This window comes from Lissotriton helveticus, chromosome 6 (genome assembly GCF_964261635.1).
Source record: "Lissotriton helveticus chromosome 6, aLisHel1.1, whole genome shotgun sequence".
Lineage (NCBI taxonomy): Eukaryota > Metazoa > Chordata > Amphibia > Caudata > Salamandridae > Lissotriton > Lissotriton helveticus.
The window spans coordinates 1,924,786,192-1,924,800,625 of record NC_136067.1 but is presented as its reverse complement, the minus strand read 5'-3'; the positions used below and the strand labels follow the sequence as shown (position 1 = coordinate 1,924,800,625).

The 14,434-nt window shown below is 41.1% G+C and overlaps 1 protein-coding gene across 19 annotated transcripts in view; it reads left to right on the top strand.

The window, feature by feature from the left end:
* HMBOX1 (homeobox containing 1) overlaps nt 1-14,434 on the top strand; it is a 480,822-nt gene that overhangs the window by 419,809 nt on the left and 46,579 nt on the right. For 7 of the 19 annotated variants that reach the window (XM_078649892.1, XM_078649900.1, XM_078649899.1 and 4 more), the window contains one exon: nt 10,254-10,345. In XM_078649892.1, the coding sequence (XP_078506018.1) occupies nt 10,254-10,345 (92 nt within the window). Of the gene's footprint in view, nt 1-5,080; nt 5,237-10,250; nt 10,346-14,434 lie in introns of all 19 variants that reach the window. The other 12 variants (XM_078649894.1, XM_078649888.1, XM_078649893.1 and 9 more) reach the window with 3 other exon arrangements.

The following is a 14,434-nucleotide window of genomic DNA, read 5'->3' as shown; positions in this document are numbered from 1 at the left end:
ACTGAGGGTAAATCCTGATGAACTTTTTCCGAATGGTAGAGTGTCTTTACCTTTTAGCTAGGGTTGCTGCTCCTTTTGAGGCGTCCCTAGGAGTGATATGGAGAACTGGCGATGAAAGGTTTAATTTAACAAAACAAACATAGCAGTTTTATTAGCACTTGATGGCGATCATATCTGAAGATTTCCCACTCTTCATCCCTTGTCACCTCATGTCCCTGCCCCCTGCAGCTCTACTCGCTGCCCAGCCCTCCCTGTCAGCCTTACTCTGCTCATTGTAACCTCAGTCCTTGTTGATATATTTCTGCTCCCCTTAGCCCTGATCTTTTATTGTACTGCCCACGGTAAACCGCCATCAGGCAGTTAGCTCTCTGTTGTTTTATAGGTAGAGTTGCCATCTATGCTTCACTAATATGCATACTTACCTGATTAACCTTCAAACACATATTCGGGGGAGCTGTAAATAGGCATACTTGTACATTGCTTACAACGAAAATTCTAAATAGTTGCATGCTAAATCTTTTCTACTCTGCTATACTCAGCACTCTGTTTCTGAGTCACTCTGGCAGGACTGGAATGCCCAGAAATCTGACAGCCTCTGGTAACTGAGCACGTCCACTGCCCAGGAAACACAATACATTGCTTGTCAGGGAGCGGTAACATCTTGCTATTCTTGGGGATGATATCACATATTCTTTTGTCTTTGGTTGCCATTAGTAATCAGGAGATGGGTTAGTCCTTAATCCATTTCATTCATCTCTTTGCACTGTGTTCTTGAGATACAGAGTTGGAGACGGAGTCATTCATCTGTCTGTTGGACAGATGAATGACTGTGATTCTGGGCAAATCACTTAATCTCCCCGTGCCTAAAATGAAAGTGTGTCCTCATGTAATGTAACTGGAAAATATGTAAAGCGCTCTGATACCTGATTCGGTTCGGGTCTAGTTCGCGCTATATAAAACTCTGCAAAAAAAAAAAAAACCTCTGCTTGTACAGCTTATATAGCGATTCACTTCAGAATGTTCTTCATAGATTCCTCTGTCCTCCCTCGGCATCAGAGGAGCATACACAGGGAAAGCAGGATTGTTGTGTGGAGTCTGCAAAACGAGAAGGAATTAACTTTAAGTTTATTTTTAGGTCTCGCCTGGAATAGCTTCCGAAGGAAGCGTCCAGGTTGGAGACTTATAGTTATCTGTCTCGAGGGAAGGACGGACGAGAAGGTGTACGAGCTTTCCTTCTCCTGGATTTGACTGCGTGCACGCGCTTTGGCTGTGTAAGCGTGATGTCAGTTTCGTTTTCTCGAGCGCGATCGCTTTAATTGAATTCTTTCGTTTTTGTAGACTGAATGCTTTCGTTCGTTTTTGTCAGACACTCGCTCACACACACACACCCCCTCCCCCACAGTCACACACACGCACTCCAAGACACATACACACACACACGCACACACACACATACACAGGCCGCCCCCGCGCGCGCGCACACACACGCTTCCCCGCCCCTTCGCCCGCCCGCCCGCAGCTCAGCAACGCACTCACCGGCTTCCTCTCCTCAGCTGCAAGGCGGCAGCAGGACTCTTCTTCCCTCCTTTGGCACCGGGGCGCAGGGTAGGCTCCTGCCTGCTCCGGTGCTCCCAACACGGCTCCAATCGCGGCTCTTCCGTGGGAGGCGGGGTAGGCTCCCGCCCTCCTACTTCCTGTTTCCGGTTGTCGCGCCGGCCTGCCTGACTTCCTGGTCGCAGGCCGGCAGAGTGACGAGGATGTTGGATTTGCGGTATTTATTTATTTAGTTATTTATGCATTTTTATATAGCGCGGACTTTACCCGAAGGCGGTATTTATTTATTCATATATTTATGCATTTTTATATAGCGCGGACTTTACCCGAAGGCGTCGGAGGCTTCACAACAGGAACAGAAATGAAACATAATGAGAAACATTACAAAAGAACAGGTTGCAAAAACATACGTTACTTACATAAGGTAATAGTGACAATTGTGAGCAACCAAAATACATGAGGTAGTCAAAAGTGCACAAGAGGAAATGAAAGTGACAAGTGTGCAGTTATAAGAGAAAACAGAGTATGATTAGAGGTATAGTCCTGCAATAAGTGCTAGACACTCAGGCTCAGGAACAAGCGTTACATGAGCAAGGTGGCACTTGTGCAAGTATCAAAGGTAAAGACATGTAAGAGGTAGCAGCCGTGTGTTGCAAGGGCAGAGTGGTGTGTGCATGTTACAAAAGGGCACCGAACACCAGTACATGGAAAATACTGCAAAAAGGCAGACCCTCCAATCACAGGCATACACTGGGAAGGCACTTCCATGGTCATGGAAAGTAGAAATTATCAGTAGTGGGAAGTCTTCCTCACAATAGCAAGAGGACGTGAATTACTTTTGGAGGTGTCTCTGGAGGAGGAGAACTTTGAGGTCCCTTTTGAAGAACAGGTTATGCATGGAAATGTACACACCTCGGGGTGCACAATGCTTGTCTCAGGAAGTTCCCGGTGTCTCTGCGCTTCTAGCGCCTCGGACCCGCTTCTAGCGCTTCGGACCCTCTGCCTCTGCTCCGAAACTCAGCAGCGCTTGGTTTTGCTGACAGCTCGTGACGTCATGCAGATGACGACTGAAAAGAGACACCTTCATTCCTGCACCTATATTCGACTGACTTGAAATAGGGCGGTTAATGCCTCACTGTTCATTTGTGGGCACAGCTGTCTGTCACAGAATAAAGTCGTTCTTAGACAGCTGCTGTTCCACTTAATGTTTACGGATGGTGACGTTTTGACATTAAAATAAAATGCTGCCTATGTAGCACTTCCCTTCACGCTCCTGTAATTTCAAGATTGCACTTCATGTTACGCCGCTCGCCTGTCTGGCGCTTTGACCGCATAATTAACTATAATTGGTCTGACTGAACTAGCTCGGGTGAGTCAGTTCGTATCGTTTCCTCCCCCTCGTCACATTTCACTTGCTGAATGGTGTGTGTTGAAGCGTTCGCAGTCCTTTTCTACAAGTGTGTGCAGCAGGTTTTCAACATTGTGAATGGCCCGCACAGACCTACCAAGGACCTTTGCAGTAAAGCCAGCATATTGGTACGTCCCTGGTAGCACCGTGGGCCCGTCTAGCCCCAATTAACCTCTTCTTCATTGGTTTCCAACAGGTTTACTGCTTTCAAGTCGCGCCATCCCACCTCGCCTTTCCATACAATAACTGATAATTGTTTTATACAACTTTGTGATTTTTATACATTTGTTACCACATAATCTGGCCTCTTTTTTATATTTTTATTTTTTATACCCAACGCTGCCGCATACTATAGCCCAAGCTCGCTCGCTCGCTCTCTCTCTCTCTCTCTCTCTCTCTCTCTCTCTCTCTCTCTCTCTCTCTCTCTCTCTCTCTCTCTCTCTCTCTCTCTCTCTCTCTCTCTCTCTCTCCTCTCTCTCTCTCTCTCTCTCCCTCCTCCCCTCTCTCTCTCTCTCTCTCTCTCTCTCTTCCCCACCTTTTCTCTCTCTCTCTCTCTCTCTCTCTCTCTCTTCTCCCCTGTCTCCCTCTCTCTCTCTCTCTCTCTCTCTCCTCCCCTCTCTCTCTCTCTCCTCCCCTGTGTCTCTCTCTCTCTCTCTCTCTCTCTCCTCCCCTCCCTTCCCTCTCTCTCTCTCTCTCTCTCTCTCTCCTCCCCTCCCCCCAGCCCGGAATACAGTACCACTGTGATCACAAAATTCTTAAGCACCCTGCAACACTGGGGATTTACAGGAATCCAAACACCAGCGTAAAGTACTCGACAATGACGTCTGTCTTATAAATGTCACAAAAAAATGTTAATATTTCACTTCTGTTCTTGGATTTTCGTGAAAGTACAACACATATTGCATTACAAATGCTATAGGTGTCACATTTGTGAAAGTTAAAACTATTGGCATTGTAAATGACAAAGCTATTACTTTAGCTATTACTATAGCTATTTTCACAACCAACACATAAATAAAAAAAATGTAATTCACAATACCAATGGCTCAAACTTTCCTAATGCGAGACCTATTGCATTGCAAATGCTTGTTAAGATAAGTCACAATCGAGTGACTGCTTGGTTATTCAGAGTAGACATTGTGAATGGGCATTGTGTGAAAATCTCTACTCCATAAGTAACAAAACCATAATCTGGAAATAGTTTACTAAGAAAACCATGGCTATGAATTCTGGGGAGGGGAATTGACCATATGTGATCTACAAAAGTATATTGGGGGGTCAGTGAGCTCACAAATGCCCGAAGGGGGAATAAAAGGACAAGTGGTTGCCATATTAATCCACAGATTTATTATGGAAATGTTTTTTGGTAATGGGGTATTTAATTTCACATTGAACCATTTGATTGTTTTTGTACTCATTGTTTGACATGCATAGGATTGGAATTCCTTAAGTGCAAGTTGTCCATTTACCTTTAATGGTTACAATTCAACAAGAATGTTGCACCTGTTACCTTTTCAAGACCATTGATATATATTTATAGCCGAGTCTGTTAGAGCAACATGTTCTGTATGAGATGGTTAGTCAGTTGGGAAAGTGTTTTCTTGATCTCTAGTTACTTCAGCCCCATGTGACACATCTGCAAACATGTTCCCAAGTTGGTAAGCCTTGAAATGTCTGCTGAAGTGTCTTCACTTACGGGCAGCCAATCAGTCAACACAGAATCCAGCAACCTGTCTTTTTTTTTTGGTTTCGGGGTTGATCGTTCAAGTGGTTTAGCTGAAACCTCATCTAGATTCTCTTTTGAACTCCGCATCCCCTTGTCCAACACTTCCAGCCTATAGAACACCCCTCCACTATGTTAAAAGGAATTCAGAAATATTATTTCAGTGAATATATATGATTAATTCATAGACAAAAGGTTGCTTTAACCCTATCACAACTCTGTAACATTGACCCCAATGTAGTAATTATGTATCTGTGGTTAAGTCGCAGTACTTCTTCTCAGATCTTGTATCGTGCTAGCTCCAATTGGTGGGTACGATGGGTTGCTTCTCTTGCTCTACTTAGAATTGTGTAGTAGAGAGCCCTTTTTCACTTCTCACTGCTTGGGCTCCAAAGCCCATGAACCCCCAGGTTTTGTTCCAGAGTTAGCTGGCTACGAAGATGGACTAAGGCTGTTGATGAACCAAGAACTTGATGAAAGAAAGCCGTTTTCTCACTCCTTTGGTGTTGAAACGCCTACAAGCACCCAGAGAATTGTACAGAAGTCAACTGGTTAGTACTAGTGAGTACATTCAGATGCCGAAGTCTCTGCATTTAACATAACTTATAAGAGCTGGGTGTTCAACTAGCCTCCTCTCCTACTTAACCTAGGCAGACTTAACACTTACTCCCACTACAGCACCAGGATGCCATCGCAGGTAGTAGCATGCTTCAAAATATGTATAACTTTCTCCATGTGCCTTTCCTGAGCCCAGCACCAGGTAACTTCTCCGAAATCCTACTTGAGATCTAAATAATATGGTTACCAGGCTGTTGCATGTTAGCACCCTCCTACTCTACTCAGACCTGCCACCCTCTTTAGAAACCGAGCCTACAAGTGCGGAGTCAACAGCGCCGAATGGGCTTAAGGTGTGTGGGGATGCAGGTTTAATTTCCTGGTCATCAGTTGGACACTTCTTCCTTCATTTCTGATGAACTATACTGACATGCCTACCTAACAGCGCAACACATTGTAATGTAATTGCTTGCACCCCCACACAAAAGACTCGTAGCCAGTGGTGAGGTTTAACTACTTTTAATTATATGCCAATCTGCAGGAGGGCGCCGGGACGTCCGGGGCCCTCAGGGTTTTCTTCCTGACTCGTGCTGTTTAGCGCGATCGGGAAATGGCAGCCTCGCGCGCTACGTAGTGACGTAGCTCGCAACACTAGAGCGCGACTCTACACACATTGAATCATAATTCAAGTTTGTTTTCCAATTATATAATGGTTTAACGTGTAATAAATTGAATTAAAGCCATAAACAGTAAAGCTCATGGTTGCTTTTGCAGGATTTCAATAGGCAAATCCTGGTTTTGTTAGCAGCTTGCAGGTCTACAGTGGTCTTTCCCATGGGATGCATACACTTGGGTACACTCTTGCGGCCACTGTTTCTGCAGCGTAATGTTGTCAAAATATATGTTTTATCACGAACAGCAAAAACTGTGTAATTTATCAGAATTTTTATAAGTATTTAAGCTGGGTTTTTTTCATTCGAAATGAATAATTTGTACAGAGCAGGGCATCGATTGTTAGGTGATGATTGTAAGTCTGTTTATTTGGACTAATAAGAAATTTAGGGCCTCATGTGTGAAGCCCTTTTCCAATCTCAAATATTGCGATTCGCCAAAGTCACACAGTTGGCAATCACAGAAGGGTTTTCTTTTATGCATAAAAGCCTTTTTATGAGTCGGAATATTATTTCCAACTTGTAAAAGGACTTTTGCCCACCATTTCGGATCGCCCATAGGATGGGACGTGAAGGACTCCCCACCTCCATTTTCATTTCTGAAAAGAATGAATCAGCGATTTGTGTCTGCAACTGCGGTCTCAGGTCATTGGTGAGTTACACACCCCTGAAGCGGGGTGATAACTGATTTGCACAGCACAGGGGGAGGGGGTTCCCATAGGACTCCTTGTTTTTTGGGAATCATGTTGGCAGCCTCAGTACTGCGTGAAGTTTAAAAAAAATAATAATAATTCAGGTTTAGAATGAAATCCGTAAGGAGGATGGTCTGCTGGCCCTTGCAGGCCACCATCTCTGTGATTGCAGCCAATCACAGGGGGTTGCTAAATCAGACTTGCCTAATAAATTAATTATTAGCTTTCATTCTGTGACCTCCTGCGATTCGGTAGTTTGTGAACCGACCTATTACTACATAAATTGGTTTGCAACACACTTTTTCATTCACAAAAAGTCGATCCACAATTCAACCACTTTTTGCAAATGCAATAATAATACATGAGGCACTCAATTCATAAATTTGAATTGTGGATGATATAGAACTCTAGTTTAAGTCTGACAGCTTGGTTCTTAGATTTGTTAATTTGCAGGTTTTGGAGACTTGCAAGATTTTATTTCATCCCAGTGCAAGCAGATTAGGAGACCAGCAATTATGTGATGTAATGCGACACATTTTGTGGCAGCATTACTTCATTATTTTTTTATTGCTACGTGTTAACACTGTCTGGCCAAGATTTGATTTAATTAGCACAATTTTAACTCTGAAATAGAGCAATCAGCAACTGAAAAGCGATGAATTAACCTTTGCAAAAGACCTTACACTGCAGGGCAACACATGTGGCCGTATTTTTAGTAACTTTTGAGCAAGAAACATTTCTTTTGTTAATATATGCAAATTATGCAGCAGACTATGCATTATGTGGCAAATTCAATTGAACCATAAGTATGCAGAAAATTCTGTGGCTGCAGATTCTCATACTTTCAGTGGCCTTGCCTAACACATTGACACCGAGCAAACACTCAGAATGTGGTATTGAGTGAGTTACTGAAATTTGTGTGTATCATTTATCGGTGACTTGGGCATTACCGTAGTACACTCGTATCCAGTCATGCGCAAATGCACACAATTTGTACCATATCTAGGTGCAACATACCACATTGTGTTCGTCTTATGTTTGCACCTAATTTTTATCCCCCAAGCTTGCTGCGCTTCATGAGGCGAGCGCCATACAATTAGTCAATTCAAATAGCAGTGTTGCTTTTTTGGTGGAATAAAAAATAGGGCACAGAAGGAGACAAGTAGCGCAGAGCCGCTGCACAAATCGTGTATAAGCGTTTGTGCACGATATGTTTGCATGTGCTTGCTCAATAAAACCAGATCCTTTAGCTTTGTCAGTGCTTGTTATTGTGTTTGATGTCTCTATATTTTCCATTTCCACCTCCAGTTTAGCATAGGTAGAGAGTGCTCAGCCAGGATTTCGAATGGAATCAAGAAGTGATCTGACCCATCCAATTTTAGAGGGTTTGAGATGTGCAAGTAATTTGTTTATGAAAATCAAGTTTATAGGTCAACGATGTAGGGTATATATCCACCTCAAAAGTTTCGGATGCCTTCAAAGCAGTTGTATGTGATAAATGCATCTTTATCAGGGCTGGTCATAAACAGAATTGTACTTCAGTGAAAGATCAACTAGAACAGGACATCAAAGAAAAAGTATGACAAAGGAGCACAGACATGTTAATGGCCATAAGAGATCTTATGTCGTTGAAGGGGCTGTTTTAACTGCTCCCCTACTGAAAAGTGGGAAAGCGCTCTCCTGCGCCCTGAGCAGAGATTTTATAAAAGAGCCAACAAAGCTGACAAATTATTAGTGACTAGACTTAGGATGGCCAAAACTTAGACCAGGTTACCTAAATAAGCGCTGATAAATGTGATCTTACAACTTCCAAGCTGATTACACAACAGGCCTTCTTTCTTCTACTGCCTCTCTTTAAGGGAGGAGGTTGATAGCAAGGTCATCTTCTTTCTTCTACTGCCTCTCTTTGAGGGAGGAGGTTGATAACAAGGTTCTCAGTGCCTTCTTTGGCAATAATGACATTCTTGTCCTGTCTCTGCAGGCTAGTGACGTACTGGAGTAGCAGATAAGTGAAGAGATTTTCCTAAAGGTGCTTAGAAAGCTGCAACCTAGTGAGGCTTTGGAACAGGAGGATTTCAATAGTGCCTTTTACAAAACATTTTCTACCCCAATAGGATCCCCACGTATCAAAGATATGCAATCCTTTTTGGAATCAGTAGAAGGTTTCACCTCTATCAGGAAGAGAGAGACCTTAAATAAATTGATTTTTCACTTGATATAGAACACTATAATAACCAAAACAAATGTACCCTAATCATATTGGGAAATGTAGTTTTTAGGGCATAGCTGGGTCTAAACTTTACAAATGGTGGGAATGTTGAAAGATAAAATCATATTGAAAAGAGATCCTGAGCTATGTCAGTGATATGCTGAGCTATGTCAGTGATATGCTGAGCTACCCTATCCCTGCTGATCCTGCAATAACAACTCTAGGTTTGAGACCTCAGAGTACGTAAGTATGGCAAAGGCCAATGGCATACTAATTACCCATGTAACTGATAGTTAAACAAATATAGTGGCCTGCTGGAGAAAAAGAGGGAGGTTGTATCAAGGGATGATGGTTAAATTGAAGTCTGTTGGTTTAATCCTTGATAGAAATTGGTCAGTTTCAGGATAGGGGTTACTTTGTTCCAGAGTGTGCTCCAAACTATCTTGATTTATTCTGGTATTATGCGGTCTGATGTCATTCCCCTAAGGGAGTGGGAGTAGGGAATTTCCTATTTATGTGGGTAAATCACATTCAGTTACTAAATCAACCTTGGTATTACATTTGGATGCAATATTCACTCAGTACTGAGTACAAATCCAGTAGCCAAGATGTTATATTAGTGGTTAAGTTGTTCATCACTGAGGCATCGCATTTAGGACAATAATCACATTCAGGTACATGTTCACGTTAAGGTGCATTTCATCCTGGGGCAATATCAGAAGGAGCACAAATCAGATGTAAAATCATCATTAGTGGACCATCAACAGGAGTCTAAAACTCCATTGCAGTGCATAGATCCTTTGCTTCTCACTCTGTGCACTGCAGTATGGAAGCTATCTTTCGCCAGACTGAGATATTCCTCTAGCCTCATCTGAATATGTTAATGTTTTTTTCCACAAGCAACAGCTGAAAGGACTCACCCAAACAAATCTTTGGATGAGACTTTCTGTATGTGTTTGGCGTTGATGACACATGCTCAACGCACACAGCTAAAGCTGTGCTTAGCCAGCTCTAATAAAAGGCTGGTGGTTACAGGTGGCTTCAGTAGGATGCAAACCTGATAGGCAGATCACAATGCTGAAAGCAGCTGTAACGGTTTTGAAAATCTATATATAGGCGGGCAGTTAAAGATTTTATGAAGCTGTGATCAGATAAGCAGTCCACCTTATGATATTTAGCTTCCTTTAGCCATAGACATTGGGTTTATCTGCTTAGATTTTATGAAGCTGTGATGAGGTAAACAGTCCACCTTATGATATATAGATTCCTTTAGCCATAGACATTGGGTTTATCGGCTTGCTCCAACAGCAGTTTTGAATCCCTCTTCAACCTGTGATTGCAATACGTTTACGTTAATTAGTGAAGACTTGTTTTGAAGATTTGAAACCTTTACATTACTGTGTCAGATAATTTAGGGACCTATTTGCTTTTTTCGAAGAAGCAGCAATCCTGGAGAGTCATGGGATCGATGTACAAAGCCCTGGCGGTCATTCCAACAGTGATGACGTGGATGGAAACGACTATTCTGAGCAGGTAAAGATCTAAACCTTCTTCTCACGAGTAACACTTGAATGTTTAGGTATACTCAGAGATTGACATGCTGTCCCAGTAGAATCCGGTCTGAGCTCCTGAGCCCAGAACCATGAGTGAAGTGGTTTATTCAGAATTCTAAATACTCAGGGTAAACTTTCGAACATGCCCTTTCCACAGACAAAAGGTCTATTTCTTTAATGTTTATTTTTTAAGAATATTTGCGGCTGTTAATAGTGTGTGAGAAGTTTGTGGAAACAGGTAAGAAACAATGCCCTCTTCGTTTGATTCCTTTCACCCTCTGCAGAAAGAAAGCACAATCACAGAAATGTGGGTAACAACATTTTGAAACGTAAGGAACTACTGTTTAGCTATTATAATTTAAAGCAAATGCTTTTTTAACCTAAGCAAGGTTTTAAAACAAATACTAGATGCAAAATTTTACGTGAAATAATGCATTCATGGCAGTTGTATTGTTAGCCATTTGTGGCATTTTTTTTAACATTGCTGGAGCTTATGGGTAAAAAGGAAATAATTTGCCCAGCGATACCTCTAGTAACTAAAAAGGAGATGTGTTTTATTACTGGTACTCCTTGTGGCATTGTTGCCACTACGCTGAGTTGTTTCTAATGTTCTGGGAAAAGAAACATTCCAGTAAGGAACAATAGATCTTTTTAGGTCGTTACCAGCACGTTTTTACAAAATGAATAAAAGAGTGGCTGTCTCTGGTTACCAAAGATAGATTTATTGCAACACTGCTTTTAGAGGAGCATATATTCCAGAGTTTTCACTTGTAGTCACTGAAAGTAATGCTTCTGCTTTGATTCTGGGGTAAAAAGCATCGGTAAACTATTCTGCAGGGTATATATGCAACTGAACTATGTTGTTCTGCTTGCGATTACCAACTAACTGCTGACGTTTACATCAGGTTATGGTTCTTTTCGAATTGGAAAAATAAAATGTTCTGATATGACACAGCATTCAGGTGCTAGCATTTAATCTTCCATTGACATTTGGTGGCCCTGTCCTTAGTCCCATCATAATTAGTGGTTTCATGTCGTATGTCTCTTGACCCACTATTGGGGTATATAATTTCATGTTGACTTCCTTCAGCATGTAAAAGTCCAGTGGCTCATAATCTTCATGATCTGCTAGCCAATATGGCTGACAGCTTTGAAGATTGCATTCATTAGTTGTGGTGAAATCTTGCAAGTAGAGTTTGTGTGAGGACTGGAAGCCCCGAAACCAACCGGACCCTATAGTCTTCCTAACTATTCAGTAGCCACCTTGAGGATCATGATTATGTACTGTTTCTATAGATACTGGGGCCCAAGAATGCATCATTCTTTGGAGGAGGCAACTGAAATGTCCAGCTTGCCAGGGAGGAAATAATTTAGGCATTGTTCAGTTAACCGTCACATGGGAATAATTCTAGGCAAGGTGGACAATGCCCCACACACAGTCAGTGCCATGTGGGAAGCTCTCAGGAGACTTGAGTGTTGTGGGGATAATCTGTGGATGTGTGTGGTCCTGAGGTAATCCATAAATATAGATCCTGTAGTGTATATAAACTGAATCCTATAATATACAATGGTATTCCCCGTGATGGAGCAAGTTGTAAAACATTTGTGTAACTGATATGAGGCTATGTATATTTACTTGGTTGTATATAATGGGACTATGCATTCTTTTGGTATTATTTCCTTAATTAAACTCAATTTAGAAAATCTTACTTTTGTAATACTGAATGGCAATTATACTTCCTGTGCAAAACATTATTTCCTCCACCCAAGCATGAAGTCCAATTGTCGTCTCGTTGCTGACAATATGTTTATGATCGTCTTTTACTGTTTACAGCAACATAGAGGGACCCAAAGTAGTGTTGTCGTCCTTTCTAGCTTATTTTGTATTTTCTGCATTTTAAAAGATGCCAGTAAGGTGGTGAGTAGCTATTAACTGATGAGACGAAGTAGCTCTTGTTAACAACTGCCCCTTGAACTGTGTTTCCTAAGTCTACTATAACATCATCAATTGTATTTAGGTCATAAATTAATTTCATTTTAGGTAACGCCTCTCAATATAAATAAAAAAGAATGCAACATTTAACTTAGAGAACAGCAATAGCCTCAGTAATGTTTGGGTTACCTCTGGTTATATAATTATGGAAGGATAACAATGGCTGTAGAAAACTCCTGGTTTATCTCAAAGTATACTTTTGCCAACTTAAGATGTAGTTTGGCCTAATTTAAGAGTGTAATCAGATTGCCAGTGAAAATCTGTTCTAATATTCATCACTCATAGACTGTCAACCACTGTAAAGCCACTGATTTGCTTTATTTGTTTAATAAAATGGTGCTATCGTCCTTGGTATTCATTTTTACAAGGCTAGTTCTTATCCAAATACCCTTAATCAAGCAATTGGGTATTAAAACACCCATTTATATGACAAATAAAGCTGCATTTTTCTACTGTCAAATGTGAATTTTCAGATCTTGTAAAATCAAAAATCCATGGTTAAAATTCCGATCCCTGTTCGAGACAGAAAGATGACTGAGGCTTACATCTCCCCTCCTAGGCTACATGTAATCATAGTTCTTAGTAAAAAACAGGTGAAATTAAAATCCAGATCAAAATGCCACATGGGGTTTGGCCAAGTGCCTCTTCACATCTAAAGTATGTTGAGCTGCCTTTATATTATTCTGCAGCTAATGGCCAGGTTTCCTGGATGCAGTCTGTTCTATTGGTCGCTGTGCAAGCTCCCTAGTCCATGTAGCCCAATTTACTAGTTAAACCAGTTACATTTTAGTGAAGTATCTAAGGGGCATCGTTTTGTGGCTCAGACAGAGAAGATGGTAAAGGCATCTTTCCACTGAAGCGATTGACAATGAAGAGGTAGATGAAGAATTAAGACAAATAATTAAAACATCTCAATCTTGGAGATCAGTTACACCTGCTGTATGCTTTCTTCAATTGCACCAACTTTCTTGGTCTGTCATGGGAATCTGATGACCAGAAGCTGTAGTCTTGGTCTGTCATGGGATTTTGATGACCAAAAGGTGTTATCCTTAATTAGATTTTTGAATGATGGAAACATTGCCCCATGATTCTGCTTCATTGAAGGTTATCTTCTAAATGAGCCTAGGTAACACGGCCATAAAATGTGCACCTAATTTGAATGTTAAAAGTATGTATACAATGTGACTTCAAAGCTAGGAAGCCATCCACAATTACTCGAGAAGGTGAACATCTTTTAATCGTATCAATTGGAACATAATGTGCTGTACATGATAGTTCTTACTGAAATTCAGTTCTGACACAAGATATTTCCATTTGGAGTATTGCCAATGAAAGAAGAATGACCCCTGTTTGAAACATTTCCTTGGGTTCCTTTGGGATTTATGTAAGGACAAATGAGTGAGTGAGAACCTTTCAGTGTCCACTGCTGTGAGGTAATCAACTTCAGGCAGTTCTGAAAGGGAAAATGATGGATTCGGCTGAGTGTCCAATTTCTGTCTCCTATAACAAGTATAATATTCCATGTAAAAGTAAAATTTATATTTTGTGGCTATTTTATGGATAAGATGCAATGATTCCAGCTTTCCAAGCCTGTTGTTTAAATTACTCTGAGCAATGCATTAAATAGATTGTTCTTGAATGAGGAACATTATGAAACTTTATACATAAGGGGATATTGATGTCTGTTGAATGTTAATACTATATTAACTTTAATATACATTACTTTCAATATATATTTATATACACATACATACATACATACACACACATATATATATATATTTTTTTTTCTGCAGATGTTGGGAGTGTAATATGATATTTATTACAGTTGTTGAGTGTGGCGAAGGGTCATGACTCACAAGAGGTGACATAGCAAATTGCACTCTGAGCATGAGGGGGCCATGACTCACACTGTTAATCAATTGCATATTGCACACCGTACATCTGCATATTTGACTTATGTCAGCACATTTTTCATATTTATTTGTTTAAACAAGATATGTAAACAAAACCAGAATGCAAGGGTTAAAATTGTACAGTAAGGTGAAATCACATTGAAGAGGCCTTGTGTCCATT